The 23,185-nt window shown below is 32.1% G+C and overlaps 4 protein-coding genes across 5 annotated transcripts; 2 read left to right on the plus strand and 2 right to left on the minus strand.

Annotated features, from left to right (window-relative positions):
- Positions 1,093–7,536, minus strand: LOC104751858 (crossover junction endonuclease EME1B-like). Of its 2 annotated transcripts, XM_010473906.2 has the most exons (13): positions 7,189–7,536; positions 6,961–7,051; positions 5,143–5,222; positions 4,979–5,043; positions 4,609–4,758; positions 4,384–4,534; positions 3,336–3,397; positions 2,556–2,731; positions 2,429–2,483; positions 2,213–2,331; positions 1,791–1,880; positions 1,583–1,697; positions 1,093–1,482 (listed from the first exon to the last, which is right to left on the minus strand). In XM_010473906.2, the coding sequence occupies exons 1-13, from the start codon at positions 7,442–7,444 to the stop codon at positions 1,294–1,296; spliced, it is 1,599 nt and encodes a 532-aa protein (XP_010472208.1). In that variant the 5' UTR covers positions 7,445–7,536; the 3' UTR covers positions 1,093–1,293. The 2 variants fall into 2 exon arrangements, with proteins under 2 accessions (XP_010472208.1, XP_010472210.1); XM_010473908.2 differs by lacking the exons at positions 4,609–4,758; positions 4,979–5,043; positions 5,143–5,222 and adding exons at positions 6,332–6,481; positions 6,709–6,773 and having other exon boundaries at positions 3,336–3,445; positions 6,881–7,051.
- LOC109129543 lies at positions 11,240–11,773 on the plus strand. Its single transcript, XM_019237826.1, has 2 exons — positions 11,240–11,297; positions 11,511–11,773. The coding sequence occupies exons 1-2, from the start codon at positions 11,240–11,242 to the stop codon at positions 11,771–11,773; spliced, it is 321 nt and encodes a 106-aa protein (XP_019093371.1).
- Positions 14,373–15,447, minus strand: LOC104751859 (PLAT domain-containing protein 2-like). Its single transcript, XM_010473909.2, has 2 exons — positions 15,154–15,447; positions 14,373–14,975 (listed from the first exon to the last, which is right to left on the minus strand). Exons 1-2 carry the CDS (start codon positions 15,223–15,225, stop codon positions 14,496–14,498), a joined length of 552 nt encoding a protein of 183 aa, XP_010472211.1. The 5' UTR covers positions 15,226–15,447; the 3' UTR covers positions 14,373–14,495.
- LOC104751860 lies at positions 16,883–18,067 on the plus strand. Its single transcript, XM_010473910.1, has one exon. It carries the CDS (start codon positions 16,950–16,952, stop codon positions 17,814–17,816), a length of 867 nt encoding a protein of 288 aa, XP_010472212.1. The 5' UTR covers positions 16,883–16,949; the 3' UTR covers positions 17,817–18,067.

The following is a 23,185-nucleotide window of genomic DNA, read 5'->3' on the forward strand; positions in this document are numbered from 1 at the left end:
ACATCAGAAAAAAAAAAAAAAAAAAAAAAAAAAAAAAAAAAAACACAAAAAGATAGGCTTGTTTCTTTATTACTTTTGAATTTTTTAATGATCATACAAATAACTTAAAATCTAAACAGTACACAAAGTATCGAAAAGGGTTGTTTGTGTAAACTATATGCTGTCTTGCTGACATTCATGTTAACATATATTGCCAAATTTAGTTTTGTTTTATTGAAACGGTCCCTTCACTGCCAAATGACACTGTCGAATGTTGTTGAGACTTCGACGCATAAATCCAATGGGTTGTGTTTATTGTGTGATCTAAATGATTTGCTCCATTTTCTTTTAGAAAAAAATCAATAACGTTACTGAAAGTGATGAGTTGTTCCCCTCTCGATCTAGTCCACCGGTTTTAAAGTATTCTGATCCTGTAAAAAAAAATGCACTCTTAAGAGAAATACGCAACTTCAGAACTCTTATCTGCAAAGTTTGATTTTCTGTGGTGTGTTTTTATCCGTGGAGTAGTATGTACTTATTTCACCATTTACTATTATGGATTCATCAATAGTAAGCAATACAATATTATCTAACATCTCTCATTGTTAATGAATTCAATTATTATATTAATAGATTATGATTTTGTATTTTTTTTTCATAAAATAAAATAATGAAAAGTATCATCAAAATAGAGATTGTTTGGGTTTGGGAAGCTTTACAAGATTATGAAAAAAACTAATCAACATATATAATAGCTTATGTTTGTTTGTGTGTATCAGATTTGTTTTTTTTTGTATAGATTATTAATATATTGAATTGACATATAGGACATACTCAACTATATTTTATGTAGCTAATATGTGTTTAATTTCTAATTTAAGTGTTACTTGATAATTGTTATGCATGTCGTCCTTCTTAATAATCTTATCATTTTACTTCGAGATTCTCTCTCAAGAGTTTTTCGTTTTTCTTCTCAGCTAACCTTTTCACTTAAGGTTCCGACATTTTAAACAATTCTTGAGTTATGGAGTTTTCTTACGACACTTGCTCTTGTTAGTAGCTTTGAAGTATCTTGTTAGATGAATCACAGTCAAAATAGTTTGTTTTATCTGATGGTTAAGTAGTACATTGTTATCTCTGATATATAAAAATATATTACAGGATCGAATCCTGTCTTGGTACTTTATGAGTTTTTTGCTTCTTTTTTTTCCCTGGCACTCATTTTTATTCATCAAGCTTATCCGATTTGAATCGTGAAAACCGATCTAAAAAGAGAGTACAAAATTCAGTGTGGTTTGAAAAATTCTTCGGCTCTTAGTTAACAACACCTGGAGAATCTGTGAAGAGAGCAGCACCGTTTTCGACGTCATCCGTCTTAATGGCTCCATTGTGAGACATGAGAACTCTGTATATTCTCTTTGAACAAATCTCACCTAACCTTCTATCTCCTCCCACTAAACCTTCCACCTTCAAGTCTTGCAGTAAAAACTCCTTCTCATGAACCTTCTCCCCATTTTTAAAACCAACATAACATAATTGGCTTCAGACATAGATATAAACAACAAACTGAGTAAGTCAAAATCCGTAGTTTGTGTTTACTCACAGATTTGTTAGGATCCATGTAGGCCTTAAGAAGAGACTTCATGGATGGATATTTCTTCCACACTGCTACCGCGTATCGTGGCTGTACCTTTGGTATTGCTACTAAAGCTTTTAACCTACAGACCAGTAAGATTATTCCCTTAATAAAGAGATTCAGATAGACTATATAACACAACCTCAAAATTGAGAATGATTTCACTTTACGTTACCATGGACTCTTTTTAATCAACTGTTTGTCAATTGAATCCTTGGAGACTATTGCACCATTAGCACTTACTGATAACATAGTTAGTTTCTTCCTGTGCATCAGATAGTAGATATATGATTAGTTTTACTTCAAAAAATACAGAAACACATTGTTATTAGCCACACGTGCATCTGTCAACCTAATGGCTTTTTGCTGAACACGTGTATGATTTAAGACTAAAAGATAAGAAGATGGGCTGAAGGTATGACATAAGTTTTTGACGTGAGGTCGTCTTTACTGTAAAGTCGTTGAACTGCATCAAGATATATATGATGGATTCCACAGGTTTCTATAAAGAAATGATTACTTTTATGGGATTTTCCATACCAATTCAACTATATCATCCAGCATGATATCGAACCGAAATAGTGTAGATAGTAGTACCTGAACAGGCAAGAGGCGAGACTGCTTGTTAAACCAACAACATGTTCAGCAACCTCGGCCTCGTCTACACAATGTCTGGAATGTACTCTAACATAGTGAGTAGTTAATTTTGCTAGTACCTATATTACACATCAAGTACATATAAGGACACAAATAGAGGAACAATGATAAAAAAAAAAGTTTCTCTAAAGAAATGCTCATTAGCTACCGTAGTACCTCATCGATAGGAGGTCGTCTCCAACTTCCCGGGTTCTTGTACTCTTCCTTTTCCCTAGAAGATTAGTTTTATTCAGCTTCATGATGGAAACATTAACATGACACCAATTTACTTTACCAAACACACCTTTTCTTTACATATGACATTAACTTATTGGTGAGGCAGCATACAGTATAAGACGGGTATCGGTCCTGAACTTTTGAGATGTTTTCTAGAATTTTTTCATTAGCAACAAGATTACAAAATTCTTCAGCCTCATACACAAGGAGCACATAAGGAATCTTGGGTCCTTGAGGAAAAAGCTGCACAAGAGAAAAGAGGATCCTAATTAAGAGTAAAATAAGATACAGATGATTCATATCGTTTTAGTCAAGTACTGATCTTAGCAAAAGGGATTCATTTCTTTAATTATTTTTCATAATATGTAACGCAATTTTATGTCAGGTGCAATGAAGTAATTTTTGATCGATCTCTTTCTAAGTAACAATTATCTCCTTCTTAGAGATGGAAGTGCAAGAAAACTTTTGAAGGAACACACTCAAGCCAAACTAGTTTGATAAGAAACACAGGGAATAGAGCATTAGAGCGACATGAACTTTAAATGGTTACCGTCGAAGACTATGCAGAGTTGAGATCATAGCTTTGACTACCACAACTAAAATTATGAAGATATGATCCAAACGTCAAGGAAGTTTTATACCACATGTTGAATTAACATGTTTATCCTAAAATTAAACAAGGATACAGACCAGACTGGGGAGCTGATTCGAATTGAAAGTTCTGGCCTTCTGGGTTCTAAGAACTAAATTTCGTACATGTCAGTTGTGAGATTCAGGATGCAAGCTAGTTGATAAACATTCAAAATAAAAGCCAAAAAAAAACAAAGCGACTGAGATTTTACTGTACCGGAGCGATATCCTCTGGAACTGTCATCGTCCACACAATGGATCTCTCGATTGGATTAGGGCCTACGTGGATTGTAATGCCTTTCTCAGAGAACCATGAAAGCAGAAGTCCTATCTTAACATTATACCAGAGGCACTCAGTGTCTATAGTTAAGTAACTAACTAACCATTTATATGAAACAAAAAAGAGAGCCAAATCTAAAGCATATATTGAAGAGTAACACAAGAAATAGAGAAATTCCGCACCTCCAATAGATCCTTCAACCACTTTAGTATCAATCTCGGCAACAATAGATTTAAGGGCTAACTTTCCCTTTTCCCATTTTTTCTTTTCCTTCTCTAATTTTTTACGATCAGCTTCTTCAGCTTTCAAGGCTGCTTTCTGTAATTTCTCTTGCTGGATGATGGGAGCCAGTTAACTATTGATCAGGAAACAATAAAAAAATAGAAAAGTTACATAAAGAACACTTACCACTTTTCTTAACTTCTTTTCCTCCATTGCACAGGTTTTGTCTTCCTTCGACAGCTGCTTTTTTGGCAATGCCTCACCTGTAGTTCTGATCTTCTTCTTTCGACCCATTTTCTCGAAGCTTATACCCTCTTTCTCCTGATCAGAATCGACCTGATACCATTTAGAAATAAGAATACGAAGAAACGAAATGAAAGAAACAACAGCAGCACAACCTAAGTTCTGAAGACACCATGCGAATCAGAACTATCACATCCTCTAAAACACGGCTATGGAAATCACAAAACGAATAGAGTCGAAAGTTCCCTAATCATGAACCAATGATATATACAATATGGTACCAGCTCCTTGCAGAGAAGTACCTCGATAGTATCATTGGTCTGCGAAGAGCGAAAACTGACTTCATGCATCCAATTAGTATCATCATCTGAAAGAAAACAGCTTTTCTNCTTAACATTATACCAGAGGCACTCAATGTCTATACTTAAGTAACTAACTAAGCATTCATATGAAACAAAAAAGAGAGCCAAATCTAAAGCATATATTGAAGAGTAACACAAGAAATAGAGAAATTCCGTACCTCCAATGGATCCTTCAACCACTTTAGTATCAATCTCGGCAACAATAGATTTAAGGGCTAGCTTTCCCTTTTCCCATTTTTTCTTTTCCTTCTCTAATTTTTTACGATCAGCTTCTTCAGCTTTCAAGGCTGCTTTCTGTAATTTCTCTTGCTGGATGATGGGAGCCAGTTAACTATTATTCAGGAAACAAAAAAAAATAGAAACGTTACATAAAGAACACTTACCTCTTTTCTTAACTTCTTTTCCTCCATTGCACAGGTTTTGTCTTCCTTCGACAGCTGCTTTTTTGGCAATGCTTCACCTGTAGTTCTGATCTTCTTCTTTCGACCCATTTTCTCGAAGCTTATACCCTCTTTCTCCTGATCAGAATCGACCTGATACCATTTAGAAATCAGAATACGAAGAAACGAAATGAAAGAAACAACAGCAGCACAACCTGAACTCTGAAGACACAAAGAAACGAGACATCATTCGAATCCAGAACTATCCTCTAAAACACCACTATGCAAATCACACAACGAGTAGAGTCGAAAGTTCCCTAATCATGAACCAATGATATATACAATATGGTACCAGCTCCTTGCAGAGAAGTACCTCGATAGTATCATTGGTCTGCGAAGAGCGAAAACTGACTTCATGCATCCAATTAGTATCATCATCTGAAAGAAAACAGCTTTTCTCAAGTGAACAGGACAAATAAAGTTCATCATCACCCATACTTTGATAGATATGCACAAGAATTTGGTTTTGAGGGTAACCTAAATTGGTCTCAGGTATTCTATTATTCTTATAGTATGCATCACTGGTTTCACCAGATTCCAATCCACATCGTGGCTCCCTAAAATCAGCAAGCACAGACTCATACTTCTTCGAAGTCTNCAACCACTTTAGTATCAATCTCGGCAACAATAGATTTAAGGGCTAGCTTTCCCTTTTCCCATTTTTTCTTTTCCTTCTCTAATTTTTTACGATCAGCTTCTTCAGCTTTCAAGGCTGCTTTCTGTAATTTCTCTTGCTGGATGATGGGAGCCAGTTAACTATTATTCAGGAAACAAAAAAAAATAGAAACGTTACATAAAGAACACTTACCTCTTTTCTTAACTTCTTTTCCTCCATTGCACAGGTTTTGTCTTCCTTCGACAGCTGCTTTTTTGGCAATGCTTCACCTGTAGTTCTGATCTTCTTCTTTCGACCCATTTTCTCGAAGCTTATACCCTCTTTCTCCTGATCAGAATCGACCTGATACCATTTAGAAATCAGAATACGAAGAAACGAAATGAAAGAAACAACAGCAGCACAACCTGAACTCTGAAGACACAAAGAAACGAGACATCATTCGAATCCAGAACTATCCTCTAAAACACCACTATGCAAATCACACAACGAGTAGAGTCGAAAGTTCCCTAATCATGAACCAATGATATATACAATATGGTACCAGCTCCTTGCAGAGAAGTACCTCGATAGTATCATTGGTCTGCGAAGAGCGAAAACTGACTTCATGCATCCAATTAGTATCATCATCTGAAAGAAAACAGCTTTTCTCAAGTGAACAGGACAAATAAAGTTCATCATCACCCATACTTTGATAGATATGCACAAGAATTTGGTTTTGAGGGTAACCTAAATTGGTCTCAGGTATTCTATTATTCTTATAGTATGCATCACTGGTTTCACCAGATTCCAATCCACATCGTGGCTCCCTAAAATCAGCAAGCACAGACTCATACTTCTTCGAAGTCTCAGGTCGAGGACTATCTTCAAACTCCGAATCCAGAGATATTATCCGTTTGCCTAGCGAAAATTCCAAAATTAACATCAGAGAAAGTAACACTAACCTAAAATCCCATAAATCACATGCTTTGCGGTATCAATTTCCCAACTAAGCAAATGCTAAAANTATCAGGAAACAAAAAAAAATAGAAACGTTACATAAAGAACACTTACCTCTTTTCTTAACTTCTTTTCCTCCATTGCACAGGTTTTGTCTTCCTTCGACAGCTGCTTTTTTGGCAATGCCTCACCTGTAGTTCTGATCTTCTTCTTTCGACCCATTTTCTCGACGCTTATACCCTCTTTCTCCTGATCAGAATCGACCTGATACCATTTAGAAATAAGAATACGAAGAAACGAAATGAAAGAAACATCAGCAGCACAACCTGAAAGTCCTGAACTCTGAAGACACAAAGAAACGAGACATCATTCGAATCCAGAACTATCCTCTAAAACACCACTATGCAAATCACACAACGAATAGAGTCGAAAGTTCCCTAATCATGAACCAATGATATACAATATGGTACCAGTTCCTTGCAGAAAAGTACCTCGATAGTATCATTGGTCTGCGAAGAGCGAAAACTGACTTCATGCATCCAATTAGTATCATCATCTGAAAGAAAACAGCTTTTCTCAAGTGAACAGGACAAATAAAGTTCATCATCACCCATACTTTGATAGATATGCACAAGAATTTGGTTTTGAGGGTAAACAACATACCTAAATTGGTCTCAGGTATTCTAGTATTCTTATAGTATGCATCACTTGTTTCACCAGATTCCAATTCACAACGTGGCTCCCTAAAATCAGCAAGCACAGACTCATACTTCTTCGAAGTCTCAGGTCGAGGACTATCTTCAAACTCCGAATCCAGAGATATTATCCGTTTGCCTAGCGAAAATTATTCCAAAACCAACATCAGAGATAGTAACACCAACCTAAAATCCCAGAAATCACATGCTTTGCGGTATCAATTTCCCAACTAAGCAAATGCTAAAACAACTGAGAATCGAGAACGTTCGACATACCGGAGAATTTGTCTTCGCGGTTAGAAGCGAAAGCTCCGGAACCGAAGGAGCACTTAACGACGGAGAAATCATCGGAGAGAGGCGTCTCCGGGACGAAAATAGGAGTGGAAGAAGATTCCGGCGGTTGCTTCTGCGGTGTCGGATCTGAATCCGAAATCAGTATCGCAGAGATCGGATCTTTTCGAGCACGCTTCGAGAGTGATGGGAGTGGAGTAACCGGATCTTCGCCGTCGGAGATGAGAATGTGATCCTTCATGGAAGAGAGGATTTGAATTTTTGCAGGAGCGCGGGACTATCGAGGAAGATGAAGAGGAAGGTTCCAATTTGGTATCGCCGATTTGGGAATCGGTTAAAGGACTGTTTGGCTACACGTTTATCTATATTCGTAAGATATGGAGTGTTCGGCTGCTGGTTTATCTGTTTAATTAATTTTTTTTTCCAACTCCTGTTTAATTAAATAAAAGCCTTATAAGATTCTAATAAAAATCTTGTAAAATCATTTAAAAGGTTTTTATAAAATATAATTTTCAGCAATTTGGGCAGGAAATATTGATTTTTCAATTTTGGGATAATTTTAAAAAAATATTTTGATGACTAGACATTCTATGATGTCACTAAAAAAATAGTAATTAGATTATTTTGTACATAAAATGGATATTTTTGAAAATAGACTTTATGTAAGGATATTTTTGAAAAAAACATAAAATGGGTATTTTTGTAATTTCTCTTTAATTCTTTTGGTCAAATATAAAATTATAGCCTTTTTTGTTAACTTTGAATATGTTAAATACATAATATATTAGATTAATGTATCTATATCTTAATAAATATTTTTGTTTTGACTTTCAAATGGGCAAAAAAATATTTTAGTCAAATATAAATTTATTTTTTTCTATATGAGTAAGAATAAAAAAATATATTACTGTGTGGTGTATGTATATATAAACAACGTTGATTAGTAATTATTCACTAAGATATACACAAACAAAAAAAAACTGAAAAATATAGTAAATCAGTTATCAATTTCTGCATCATGAAATATGTTACTTTGGTTGTGGTGTCTTGTGTCCTCATATTTTTCGTGATGCATAATGCTAAAGGTGAGATATCTATTGGTTATTTAGTTTATATAAAAAGATTGAATGATAAGAAAAATATCGAAAAAGCTTGTAATTTTCATATTATCAATATAATTTTTTAATATATGACGTTTTATTCACTATCTAATATTTTCGTGGTTGATTTTAAATAGTGGAGGCAAGAGAGCGGGCACCTTTTATTGTTGAATTCATTCCAGGAACCTCATGTTATCGTGATGCTCGTTATGCTTCTTTTCAATGCGAACAGGAAGTTCGAGATAACTACTATAGTCGTTGCAAATGTGCAAGTATACCAGGTGGACATGATTGTACATGTTTTCCTCAATAATTTTATTTTGTATGGTTTACGAATCATTTAGAAATAAAAAAAAATATTTAATAAAATTTATATTTAAAAATATTTTGTGAATAGTATTGTTTTTTTACGCATATAATAACCGTTCAAAAAGACCCATACTTTTTATTTAATTTCAAAATACCAATTAAAAGCTATTCCTCTTTTTATTTCAACACATCACATATACTAAAACGTCCAATCGTCACCTCTTAGTGGACCACATGTCCACTCCCGGTTTGTTGGGTCACCTCTCTAAGTAGGCTCCACGTCCAGTCTTGGTCCATAGACGCATCCGATCCATATCCGATGAATGTTTGCTACGACCGGAAAGTTTTAAATACTTGTTAATCAACCCTACAATTTACCATTAGATATTTTCTATATTTTTTCCTCACTCGCATAGTTCCAACAATCACTTTTCGTAAGATCATCCATTCTGAAACTACTCCAGCATAAACACGCTTAATTGTGAGTTCTCTCAGAACCTTTGATCAAAAAAATAAATGCATTTTTGTGATATATGTGGCCAAATCAATTTTTTAAAACTCTTGGCACGCACCATCAAACTAGGGTGTTATAGGCACACATATGTGAATTTCGTGAATCCATATCAACATAGCCTCTATGGTTTCACGTTGATGCAAGTCTCATCATTTTTTTATGTTTTGGGTTATTGATTTCTGTTATACGTTTCTAAAAATTATTCGCAGTTTTATTTTGAAGTTTCCATTAATATATGTGATTTGTAGTATAGCTTTTGTTCCAAGAATTATCAATTTATTTTACAGTTTTATCAATTTTTGGCCTGTTATACTTGGTTTGTAATGTTGGTCTATTATACTTGGTTTTATTATTTATACCATCAATAAAACACTTGTGTAAATAATAAAAATATTATTATCCTTCGTTTGGTTGAGGTTCATGAGTACAAAATAGAAGCTCATCCACCTCTTTTAGAGATTTTGTAAAATAAAAATTACAAAGCATCTCTTCTTTTCTCTTATTATCATCTACTGTCATTTTTTCAATTCGGATGTATGTGTAGTACAGTAAAAAAAAAAATTTAACTAGAAATAGAAAATTTAAATAAAACTAAAAGTATATAATTTTATTAAAGAAATAAAATAAAATAGAATAAAGAAAATGCATCTAATAGCAAAAAAAAAAAAAAGGAAATGACTAAACAAAGGCAGAGAAGTAGAACAAGAATAAAATTAACCCAATAAAAATATATATATAGTACAAAGAGGGGTTAAACTCACGACCACATAAGTGATATATATATATATATATATATATCACATGGGTGACAATTTGCCAAATGAATGAGCTAAAGGATATAAGTCATATAACACATATAAATAAGAGTTGTTATATATCCTTCTAACACATTTTCTCAATCTATATTTTCACTATCACACATTTTACACAAAATTTTTTTATGTTCATTTACTATTTTACCATCTAACTATAATTCTATTAACACATAATACCATCACATTAAATATTAATATAAAAATACTAAGATATAGTTATAATAAAAATATACTAAGAGGTGTAATATACATTCAAAAAAAAATACTTATTTTAATATTAATATTCAACAATTATTAGTAAAGATATGAGTAAAAGATATGAGTTATACTATTTTTACTAATTATATCATATATTCTATTTTTTTATGTTAATTTTGAAATGTTTATAAAAGTATATTTGGAAAAGAGGTGCACATTATTTAATTTGGAAAATAACAAATTTTTTTAATTTTTTGATAAATATATAATAGCATGAATTGTAAATATTATTAATTAATGAGGGTGATTAGAAAAAATGTATCTCGAGCTCTCTAGCGATTACATGTCATTATAATTTACATATATATAGTGTATGTATGTTAATGATTTATAAGTAGCATGGTTACTTCATATTTATTACTATGTATTTTTTATTTGTTATGGAAATAAATAGAAATATGTTTAATAGTGATTCCTAAATAGTATAGTTTTATACTATATATATAATATATTATTCCTAAATAATAAAAGGATTAAAGAGTAAACGGAATATTATAGCTATATATTCCTTTTATTCCTAATAAATATATATATAGGAATTATATATATATATATATATATATATATAGATCTTTGTTCTACATAATGCATAGATACTTCAATTTGGATTTTGATGCTTGCAAGGTCACAAACATTGCTTTCATACCATGTAAAGATGATTTCTTAAGAAACCTACAAGGAAGTATATATACAAAATGATGTTATAGTTTAAAAAGAAGAGTAAAATATGAATGTGTATATATATATAAATATATACTACGACAATTCAAAGATAAATTCGTAAATATGGTATTATATTTAATAAAAAAAATTTGTACCCTTAGTCAACCATTGACTAGCAATTACTATGATAGTCATAGAGTTATTTACGCTCTTTTTGTTTTAACTAGGTGACATGTATTTCAAAATTACCAATTCCAGTTGGTCAATATCTAGGCAAAATATTGTAAAGAACCCCCTATAAAAATCAGACATCAACAACATAAGTGATATAAACTAAATTCATTCATAATTTAATTAATAGAATTCCATCTAAGATGATGAAGACAAGTCTTTTGATGGTGGTTGCTGTTTTGTTGATAACTTGCTTATGTTCGAGTCAGTGCCGGCCCTGACCTAAAGCCCGTAAAGCAAGGGCTTTAGGCGGCAAATTATATTAGCAATTTAAGGGGCATCAATTTTCAAAAACTTGTGGTGGTTGGGTATGCTTTTATTATCCTTTAGTGTTAAGAGTTCGAACCTTTGTGTAGCAGTTTTTGCAACTTTTTTTTTCTAATGTTTGTTAATGGAGAAAAAAAAAAATTGCCTTAGGCAGCAAAATTGGTTGGGCCGGCACTGGTTCGAGTGCTCAACCGATGTATCCTGACCACTGTTGGAATGATATGAAAAGATTTCCTGGATGTTTGGAAAACATAAAGGGAATCTTTCATTTTCCTCTTCGTGAGATCAGGAAAGAATGTTGTCTAGTCGTTAATTCATTTTCTGATACGTGTTGGCCAATCATCTTCCCGAGCATGCCTTACATACGTTTCATGATTAAGGGTATATGCCTTATCAAACCCGGATTGCATTGAAGTGTCTTGAGTATTTGCTTCGCTTTAATGTATTTGTCAAATGATTTTTTCATATATTTATGTTTTGTATTTGTTTAAATAAAACCACGATCTGTTTTTTCTTATTATAAAATCACAACGAATGAAGGCGGTTAAAGATTGTTTGGCTCTAGTAAAAAAATTCATCAACCAACGTCATCAAATCAATCTATTTCTAGAAATGCCTTTTTCTCTTAAACTCTTTTCTACAACAATATTACATACAAAAAGAGTAAAATCATTATTAGAAACACACTAACAAAATCAGAACGACAACAAATAAACAAATGGAATGATGGAAGCAAGCTGATTTCTTTGAGAAAGAGAAGATGGAACGCACATCCGACAAGTATATTGATGTAGGTGCAGGATAAATCAAAAACTCGGAAGTCCAAAACTAATTAATGAAACAACTTCGTTTGGTTATTCTTTTTTACCACGTTTGCTTTTTCGAAATTTAAATAAATAAATAAATAAACACATAAACGACATCGTTTGCTATGTTTTTTTTTTTGTTTGTAAATGATAAAGTTATAGCATTGTGTTAAGTTTGATTATAACTCACTTATTATTTGATTGAGCAAGTTTCATGGTTTCTCTAACAACTTTAGGTTCAGTGAATTGCTCTTTCTTTTCGACCGATCCATTCTATATGGAGTTAGATTCTGATACCAAATGAGAAATTATAAGATTTCAACTCAAAATCAACTACTTATGAATTTATTTGGTGATGTTTTTAAAAAGCTTAATCAGATCACCTTCTAACAACATTGCTTTAGACCATGCTTTGAAGCCATCGGAAGCATAAGTTACATTTTCAACTTAAATTAATAAATGTATATATCTTATAATTTTGTTTGATTCATCTTCTTACCAAAACTACGAGGTGGTGGGCTAGTGGTTCTAGCTTGGAATGAATAGTCGCTTACCGCCCATTTGCAAATCTGGAGAGATTTACTCAGTTAACAAAAAAAAAAAAAAAAAAAAAAAAAAAAAAAAAAAAAAAAAAAAAAATCTTCTTACCAAAAAAACTCTAACGGCTGGCACAGTTCCTGCATTTTTTCTTTTGGTTTCTTCGGTTTTCATCTCAATTTTGATAATTTTCTCACATATCGTAACTAGGATTGCATAAATATACCTTTCATCTTTTTAACCCTCTTGTAAATCAAATGAAAACACATTGAATATAGTTTTCGGAATGGCGTGATAGCAGTATTATCATAAAAACTAAAAAGACCACCATTTTAAAGTTAACTGAAAATAAAACTGAGGAATATAGAGAAAACTTTCATTATCAAAAGGAATTAGATTAGGTTTTCTTTTTTGAACACAGAACAAAAGGAGAGTACCATAAAACCTTTCTTAAGACTTACCACACGTTAGACAAAAAAAAAACAAAAAACAAAAAACTCACGTTCCTTGATCTTTCACATTATTTTATTTACAACATCTTTATGTCTCGAATCCAAGGAATCTGGTGCTTGTGCTCGTAAATGAACGATTTGGAGTCGAGAAGTTTCTTTTGATCCCTCATATCAAGACATGTGTGAGAATTCATAAACTCAGTATTCGTCAAATTTGCAAACATGTTAAGATTAAGTTTGTATGGCTTTTTCTCCATGTTGGCCTTGAGGACTTCGCATTGTTTCTAAATCTTAACTAATAAATTTTTGACTAAAGTTTGGTTACTTTCTAAAAAATATATAGATCCAGTTATATGTGTTTACTGTTTATAGATCAAATTATATGGTTATAAAGTAACCAAAATTATTTAGATCTATACGGTTATCCCGTTATATGTCTAGATCTATATATGTTTTAGAAAGTAACCAGAATTATTGAACCATAAGAAAGAAGAATTTTCTTTCAATTTAATATTGTCTGTGAGATTTAACTATTTAAGTTTTAACTATGAAAGCATGGAAGATAGCTCAAATAGTGGAGGATACTGGAATTGTGGAAGTCACGACACCAGCGGAAGAAACGTCCAGCTCTACAGGCTTAATGACGGGATGTTTGGTTTGTCAAGTCGATGGATCATGGAGGAAGGAGGATACTGTTTCAGGTATAGGATTTCGTTTGTCTAGCCCGGAGCCTATTTGGGGTTTAAAAGCGGTGCCATGCCTTCTATCTCCTCTCCACGCCGAATTAGAGGCTCTGTGTTGGGCTATGGACAGAGTTCTCTCCATGGGACATGTTATGGTCCACTTTGAGACAGACTGTCAAGAGATTGCTAGCGTTATTGATGAATCAAAAGATTGGCCGGCTTTTGCATCGGAGCTTGACTTTTTTCATTCTTTGCGTAAAAGGTTTACTATGTTTTCCATTGGTTTTATTTCTAGAACAAACAATGTCTTGCATTGCGAAAGCGGCTCGAACACGAGGTTGTAATTTTTCCAATGTAAGTCGGCAGGTTCCGGAGTAGCTCTTCAGGCTATCCTATTTGAACCGGCTTAATAAAATATGGAGATTTTGAGGTCAAAAAAAAAAATTTTATTTGTGATATCAACCAGAGTAACTACCTTTTAGATTTATCACTAGAAAGAAAAAAGAACTCAATAATGTTTGATGAAATCTCATAGACAACAAAGAACACAACTTTTTATTTGATCGAATCATTTTCATTATTACCAATGAACACGTTCAAAAGACGACAAAGAACAAGTCTCCAAGTTTTACAAAAGTAAACGTTCATCCACATATCTCAGACGATCCAAGACAGAGTCTTTCGGATCTCAGACCCGACACGAGCGACACTCTCCCTAATTGAAACCTTGGGGCAGTTGTTCCGAACTGCGGTGAGCTCATAAGGCGACGTATCGGTCGCAAGCCATTGCTCAACATCGAAGGTTTGGTACGCGCACTTAGCGTGAACTCCGGCCGTCGTGACTTCCACGTAGTTAACATACCAGCCGTGGTGGTCACCGGAGCCGTCAGAGGTAAGATTCAACGAACAGATTGGGCTCGGAAGACACGGTGCTTTGCCACTGAAAATGTCGAGATTACCCCTCTCGTAGTAGTTGTAACCTGGTCCCATTAAACCACCCCATGCCTCTAGGTTTCTGATCCCGATGTAGTCTCCGTATTTGTCGTAGATTCTAGCGCTTATGATCGAATCTGTACCGGCTTTGAAGGTTGATCCGGTTCTGAGGTAGAATGTGTAGACACAATCTGCTTCATCCTCCTGTGAAAATCAAGAAAATGATTTGTTTGTTTTTTTGTTAATGGGAAGAAAACATTAGTTTGTAGCCCCCTAGTTTAGTTTAAACTGATGTTGTGTCCAAATCTGGTAATGTGTGTGTGTCTGCTAAGTTATAGACGAAAGTAGTATTGATGATGAGGATGAGATTTGGGGAACTTACTGCGAATGCGACGGTGGAGATGGTGGCGGCAACTAGGAGGAGTGAGAGGAAGAGGACGTCACGGCGAGGCATATTTTGGTGATGTGAATGGAAGAAAGAGAGATCTAGTCTTATGGAAATATTAATAGATTTGTTGCAAAATGTTAAAATAGTTAAATAGACTTTAGATTTCAGTGAGGAGTAATTATCCTCTGCCTTTCGGATCAGCTTGTGAAGATGACGTGGTAGTGTTTAGTACGTTGGAATCGAAGAAAAATATGATTTAAGCACGTCGTTTACTGGGCGTACAGGTCGGCATGCGGTGTCAGATTTCGTAATACTGTATTGCATTTCTAGTGTGATTGATACACAATATGCACCTTCATTTTTCGCCAAACATAAAAGTTCAAAGGAGTATCAAAGCTTTAGCGGATTTACGAAAAAAAAAAGTATGTAAATAGTTACCAATCACAACTAATAGTTTCTAGATATCGAAGTATAATGTAAGTTGTAACGCACCCAAGACAAAACATGCTTCACGTGGATCGAGGTCGACCAGGGAAGAATTATAGACAGACGTTAATCTTCTCTTCTTCTTCTTTTTTTGTTTTTTTTTTTTTTTTCTGTTTAAATTCGATTGTGTAAAAATCGGAGACCATATGATCAAGTCATGGAGATAAGATTTTCTTGATATTTTTCTTTTCCATGTACAGCTGTTTTTTTCTTCGAAAAAGAAAAGAAATAAATTTTGGATAGTATTGTCACAGAAACAGCAACACGGCCCACAACCATAATTTTGAATGGCCGGTTGCTGCGGATTGATATTCTGAAACGTTTATTACCTTCATGTCCGATCCATCCAATAATCATTAAATGATACCTTCCTAAGAAATTAGAAACTTGCAAGAGAATTGTAGGAGACTCGAGAAATATCACACCAAATTAAACAAATTTTTTTAGTTCTACCTCAAAAGTTTGAAAACTTTAAAACATACAAAATATAATAAGACCCTTTCATAATGAAATTTGGTTGTTTTTAATATATTATTAGGTTGTAATTTCGAAAACTAAAAGAGAATTTGTGGCATCTTTTTAGCTTGATGGTAGGAAAATTCTTAAAAGTACTATAATATTTTATTTCAAGTAAAAACAAAATTATAAGAATTCTAAAATTTCGCATATCCTGGGTTTATGAAGGTGTCTTAAAAATTATGGATGAGAGTCTAAATGATTAATAAACTCTTAGGAAACAGATCGAATTACGCTATAAATTTGTTTTGCTGTTATTTTCTAGTTCTTTTGGAACAAAAAAATTGTTTTATGGTCTGGTATTTTAATCAGGGTATTTCTCGTAACATGAATAGAACAATTAATTTAAATGGTGGTATTTGTTGGCACTGAAATTTACATTTGAAATTTAAAGACAGAAATATCTGCAAAAGTTTTGCGAATTTTTACTCATATATGCTTTATATGGATACATTTTATATGCATACTTTAGTTCTAAAAACGATATCTGGTAAAGAAAGACTAGCTAATAACGTCTTCGTTGATCATCAATCACCATCAAACTATATTATTTGATTTTTGTAATGTGGTTTTGAAAAATAACAGAAGAATGAAAAGTAAGGTGAGTTGGCTAAAACTCTAAATAGCAAAATCCTCTCCAAACCAACCAAAAGTTTGAGTCATGCAACAACAACCACTTACTTTTCCCATGCAAACCCTAATTTTCGCATCCTCTCTTAATTCTCTCTCTTTCTTCTTCCCTCTAGACCAATCTCCACCGCACATCTCGTAACTCCCACCTTTCTCCAATGGAGGGGCCACGGCTTCCTCCTTCCGCCACCGCCCCTGAATCCGATGATGACAAACCCGATGATCCTCCTTCCGTCTGGCACCGTCCAACCTCCAGCCTCCCTTCATTGCCCTCTCAAGATCCTCCATCACACCATTGGCGTAACAATTCTCTTAATCTCTCTCCATTACCAACCACAACTCTTTCGTCTCTTCCTCCTCCGGATACAATCCCTGAGCTAGAGACGTACGTTGTCAGAGTCCCGAGAGATCAAGTCTATTGGACCCCTCCTCCGGAACACGCAAAATACGTTGAAAAACGCCGCAAGAACCCGGAGAAAAACAAAAAAAAAGGGTGCTCTAAACGTCTTATGTGGTTCTTCATCATCTTGGTCGTTTTCGGATTCATCCTCGGTGCAATCACTATCATTCTACATTTCGCATTTAACCCCACTCTTCCTATTTTTGCGGTCGAGAGATTAACTGCAAAATCTAGTAATTTCGAGGTCATGTTGAGAGCCGAGAATCCAACGTCTAACATGGGAGTACGCTATGTGATGAAAAAGGACGGGGTCGTTTCCCTAACGTACAAGAACAAGAGGCTGGGAAGCGGGAAATTTCCGGGGTTGTCCCAGGCCGCATTTGGATCCGACAAGGTCAATGTGAAGCTTGATGGGTCGACCAAGAACGCAGCTGTACAACCTCGTGGCTCGAAACAACCATTGGTTATGATACTGACGATGGAGCTGAAGGCTGAGTATGAAGCAGGGCCGGTCAAACGGAACAAGGACGTGGCGGTGACTTGTGATGTTAAGGTTAAGGGATTATTAGATGGGAAGAAGGTTGAGATTGTGTCGGAGAATTGTGAGAGTGAGTTCAAGAACTGACATTGGTTCTATATATATCTATATATATAACATGATTGTGTCGTTAGAGTTACAATGTGCGTACTTAATTTATACTTTCTATGTAATGTTACGTTCAATTGTTCTTTTTTTTTTTTGCTAATGTCTTTATTTTTACTCTATTATTGTTGAGCGACTAAAGAAAACGAGAACAAGAAGAGAACACAACAGACAGAGCGTTTTTTTCTTTTTTTCTTTTGTGGAATGTACCTTTGTTTTGGAGATAACATACAAATTTAGGCTGTTGAGTCCAGATGGTCAATCAAAACTGCTTTTCGTATTAGAACTCACAAGAAAGAAAGAAGAACTTCTCTTCCTTTACTTGGGCTCATCTATATATAGTTGGGCCTCAATGTAAAGGTAAAACTTCAACTTTTCAGATACTAAGTGTTACATCCAAAAAGTTAATGGGATGATTCTGAGTGCTATATATTGGTTTTTAGTTTTTACTCTTTTCTGATATAGAGAACATAGTTGAGCTAAGTTGCTGTTATTTTTTAGTCTAGTAATGTCCAACCAAGTCGGCTAGTCCCACCACCTAGGTCTGAATAGTATTGGCCACGAAGTTCAAGTAATTTAACATGGATCCTCCGGATTCCAGGAAACTAGTCTTTCGGAACTCTGGATCACTTTTGAGTTATCAAAAAAAAAAATTGTAATGTGCGAGAATTCTTTTTTCTTTATAAACCGTGGAATTTCATACTAATAACCTAATCATGAATATGAAAATTTAAAATGTCTGATGTGGTCAATTTTGATGGAAACGACAGTAAAACACACACACACAAATTTTGGTCCCCTAATTCTTTTTTTTTTCTTTCAAAAGGTCCCATAGTTCTAGAGTTATATTTTCAACCAATCGATTACCATAAGTTGTTTAAGTACTTAGAAATTATTATTATCTTTTAAACAAATATGTATTGGACTCTACATTGTACATACATATATATATATATGTACACACGCAAAACTTAAAATATATATATATATATATATATATATATATATATATATTAGAATTTAGACCGGCGCACACGCGGGATTTTAATTTAATTTTTTAATCAGTATAAGTATTGAGCTCAAATATAATTATTCAAACTTTTGAGTATAAATCTATATAAACACTAAACTTACTTTACTAAGTGATATATTGTTGAAGATAATATTTATTTATTATATCTATTTGCGTGAGATTTTATTTAAATTTTTATCAATAAGAATCATTGAATATAAATACAATTATTTCACGATTAAAAGATAAATCTGTATAAAGACTGTACTTATTTTACTAATCTATATATATGTCATATATTGTCTAGTGTCAAAATAATGTTTTTCTGACAAATCAACAATATATCACGTGATAACAAAAAATGACTTAAGAACCTCACTGGAAAAGTAAACCATATTGTCGACAATCTTCTGACATTTTATCTTTCGAATAGTTCATTCTATAATCATATACCATGAAAACATCTTTTTAAAAATTCTAAAGCCGAATGCCGACTGTTGACCTAATTATAGAGATCATTTAAACATATTGATATCCCACATTAAATGTAAATATACAAAGTTTGATGAACAATTTTAGTGCTATGTCGCTACAATGGAGTTGTCCAAGTGCATCATCTGCCATAATAGAATTTCGACCAAGTCAAAAATGTCTAAATGGGGAAACGTTTAAACCTGACAATGAATATCCGTTCACTAAAAAACATGTTCACAATAAAATTGATTTTTTTTAAGATGTTCATTTTTTCTATATTTTCTGACCATTGATTTTGTTTTTTAGATGGATTATCTTTTCCAAATTATTTTTCATAGTTTTCCCAAAAAAAATGTGACCCTTATAATATCTTTGTTTTAGATTTAAAATTTTAAATTGAGTTAAGTAATTAATTTTTTTTTCATCATTGAATCGACAACACCAATATCTACTACGCAGGGTAACACGACTTACTGGAGTCGAACTCTGGTGGGTTCGGTTGTAGAAGTGGTGCTGTAACCACTTGACTAAAGATATTTCCCTAATTTTTTATTTTTTATAAGTGAAATTTAATAATAAATCTTTGTAGTATATTTTTCTTAGAAACTAATGTTCCACTTCAATTTTATTTTTCTGTTTAGATTTTTATAAATACAATTACATAAATTGTTTTTTTTACTCCACCATGCATTAAAATCTTACTTTCATTCTAAAACTCATTAACCCATTATAAATTTTGGAATATGATCATTTTTTGGTTATAATTTGGATAATAACACTATTACTATAACAAATTCATACTATTATTTTTAATATTTTTAAATTTTCATTTATTTTACTTAATTCATTTTTATATATTTATTTTTTACTAAAAGAATTTATGTTATTGTTTATACTATTTTAAAATTTAATTAATTTTATTTAATTCGTTTTTATTTATTTTTAAATATTATTAATTATAAATAATAAATAAGCAATTAATGTTTATTTAAAATAGTATTTTTTTAATGCAAAAAAAAATATTGATTAGGTGGATGATGATGTGGAGGAAAGAGAAGAGAGAAAAGTTAACTTTATATCTATATTAACATTTTGAAGTACATTTTGTGTTATGCCCTTTTACTTTTATTTATTTAAAAAGTTATTTACAACATTAACCCCTAAAAAATTTCCAAAACTAACATTACTACAGATTTTGTTTCCTAAATATTTTACATTTCATTCCAACACAATAAATAACAATAATCAATATGAAAATAGAAACTATCATATATATAACCACACATTTTGTTGTGTTTTGAAGATATTCTATATCTGAATCATTCGCAAACAAAGAAAACAACAATTTGATTCCCATTTTGTTTTCCAAAACCTGTGAGATTTGATTATTAACGTAAGAAAAACTTCGATTGACATTCATTTAAATATTATAATTAACATATATAAACTTAATAAAAATAAATAAATTATTACGAATATATAAAATTAAAAAGTTTAAAATATTATATAATGTGGTTATATAGTAGATGAGTTATAAAGAGGACATGTTTGAATTAATAAAATATTATTAAATTTGTGTTAACACGGGTTAAATCCTCATTTAATTATTTATCAACACTACTAATATTAGAATATTTAACATAAAATCAAGTTAATTTAACTAAGATTGTGTAAAATAATTGAATCATTAGGAAAATGTGACTTAATCACAGCGTATAAATTACTTATGTATTTAGATCCCTTATTTTTTGCTATAATAACTAAAAATCAAAATAGAATCTCAAACACTAAACAAAACAAACTAAATATAACAAACAAATGGTCATGAAGTGTATTGCGGGTTCAAAAATAATATAAATATTTATCCGCACAACAATCGGAAAATTTAGTTATTTCTTTATTTACAAAACATCAAATATTTAATAAATAGATACAATATAAATATAAATTATAATAAAAATTATATGCATGCGGTGTACCGCGGGTTAAAATCTAGTATATAGATTAAATTTAGTTTTGCCTGCGTACATATATATGGAAGTAACACATACATATAGGCTATAGCTTACAGTTTGGGAGTAATTTTATTTCAAATTCAAGGTTAATTAATTATCACTACTTAGTTGACAAGGCCCAAATGCAGATTGGCTTTCTAGTTCACTATAAATTCTTTTTAGGGAATGATTTATCTAATCTCATTGATCGGTTAATTATTTTATTTTGGTAAGAATATGAAAATATTTATTATTCACCAAAAATATAAATTTACATCAATGGAGAATTTTAAAAGATTAAAACCACACTATGAAGGAGAAATGACAAACAAAACATATGGCCACAGAGAATTAATGCATGTCTGAGTGTAACTCCAATTGTGAATGCAACTACCCGTTGAGAGCCAACAACATTGATCTACAACATGTGATAAAACTGTATCTAAGGATTGTTTGCGATCAAATCACAAATCATTGCTAGCTACACCAACTAGAGATTACGACATGGCCACATATACATTTAATGTATCAGTAACTACATCAACTCGCATGATAACATCTACCAACAAATATTAGTCCTATTTTTTAAAAAAGCATTAATGATACTCTTCGATTTGTTTAATTTGGTTAATCCGAGCGAAAAGGAATGTGTGTGTATCTTTCCAGTTATTCAGTTAATATGTGTTTCACCGTGATTTTGTATACTGATTTGTATTTGTCTGTATCACTGAAAATCTAAATTAGGGTTGGGATAATTAAATAACTGAACCAAAATTTCTAAATCGACGTGAACCTAGATTTTCGGTTTTTGTATCGATTTTGGTTATAGAAACAGAACTGATCTACTAGAATTATATAGGCAATCAGTTATTAGTTCGGTTCTTTAATTTGATTATTTAGATAATTCACTCTACGAGAAATAGTTTATTTCACTTAATTAATTTGAGTTCAAAAACCACAATTATATACGTATATTTAGTTATCTGATTTATAAATTTATGAATACATGAGATTTCCATGTGTCAATTTTTTTTATCTTACGGGTTTACATTGATTATATTTTCTACATAATTTAGAATTAAAATATTGTAACTTTCACTTTTGTATTAGTGCTACTAAATTCTAACAAAAACGAAATGTAACTTTTGATATTTTAGTCCAATTTCAATAATACCTTTGAAATTTCACTTTTGTGAGCTAGTTTTTTTTTTTTTTTTTTTTCAACAATTTTGTGAGCTAGTATTTACTTAAATATACTTGATTTTTTAATTTAATAATAAAGATTTATAAAGAATCAATTAATTTAGCCACTACTATCTACCAAGAAAAGGTTGAGTAGTCATTTTCATGAAACCAAAGTGGAGAGACAATAATTGTGTATAAAGATATTCCACTAGAAAGTGAAACAAATATGTCCATTTATTTATTTAGGGCACACATTCTTAATTATGATAACATTATTGTTACCTTTTCTAATTACATATATTTCAAGAAGATAAAATGATGAATTGAATAGATCTGTCTCGACAGTCTTATGAATTTTTCATTTTCGATTAATAGTCGGATAAAATTTTATACAAATAAGTGAAAATATTTAGAATATCAATAAGACAATATTATATATTTTTTGTCAATAGCTTGAGAATATCAATAATATTATCCAAAATGTAATTATAGAAATAGAGACAAATTAAAGCAAGTAGAAATAGGGAACTTCTTTTTCCACAATATTATCCAAAATAGTAGAAATAGGGAGTAAGTAGGTGAATTAGATTTGAGTTGGACTAGTTACATGTATTTTATAGCTCTTAGAAATATTGATATATTTTAAAAATTAGAATTTAAAAAAAAAATTATATAGTATTTTTAAA

The sequence above is a fragment of the Camelina sativa genome, chromosome 16 (genome assembly GCF_000633955.1).
Source record: "Camelina sativa cultivar DH55 chromosome 16, Cs, whole genome shotgun sequence".
Taxonomy (NCBI): domain Eukaryota; kingdom Viridiplantae; phylum Streptophyta; class Magnoliopsida; order Brassicales; family Brassicaceae; genus Camelina; species Camelina sativa.

Coding starts and splice junctions, on each gene's coding strand:
- LOC104751858 (XM_010473908.2), bottom strand. CDS start 7,444: ATGAAGGATCACATTCTCATCTCCGACGGCGAAGATCCGGTTACTCCA. Junction 3,446..4,383: donor GGTTGAAGGATCCATTGGAG/GTACGGAATTTC, acceptor ATGTTAAGATAG/GACTTCTGCTTTCATGGTTC. Junction 1,483..1,582: donor ACATGGATCCTAACAAATCT/GTGAGTAAACAC, acceptor AATGGGGAGAAG/GTTCATGAGAAGGAGTTTTT.
- LOC104751860 (XM_010473910.1), top strand. CDS start 16,950: ATGGAGGGGCCACGGCTTCCTCCTTCCGCCACCGCCCCTGAATCCGAT.
- LOC104751859 (XM_010473909.2), bottom strand. CDS start 15,225: ATGCCTCGCCGTGACGTCCTCTTCCTCTCACTCCTCCTAGTTGCCGCC. Junction 14,976..15,153: donor TCTCCACCGTCGCATTCGCA/GTAAGTTCCCCA, acceptor TGATTTTCACAG/GAGGATGAAGCAGATTGTGT.
- LOC109129543 (XM_019237826.1), top strand. CDS start 11,240: ATGAAGACAAGTCTTTTGATGGTGGTTGCTGTTTTGTTGATAACTTGC. Junction 11,298..11,510: donor GATAACTTGCTTATGTTCGA/GTCAGTGCCGGC, acceptor AAATTGCCTTAG/GCAGCAAAATTGGTTGGGCC.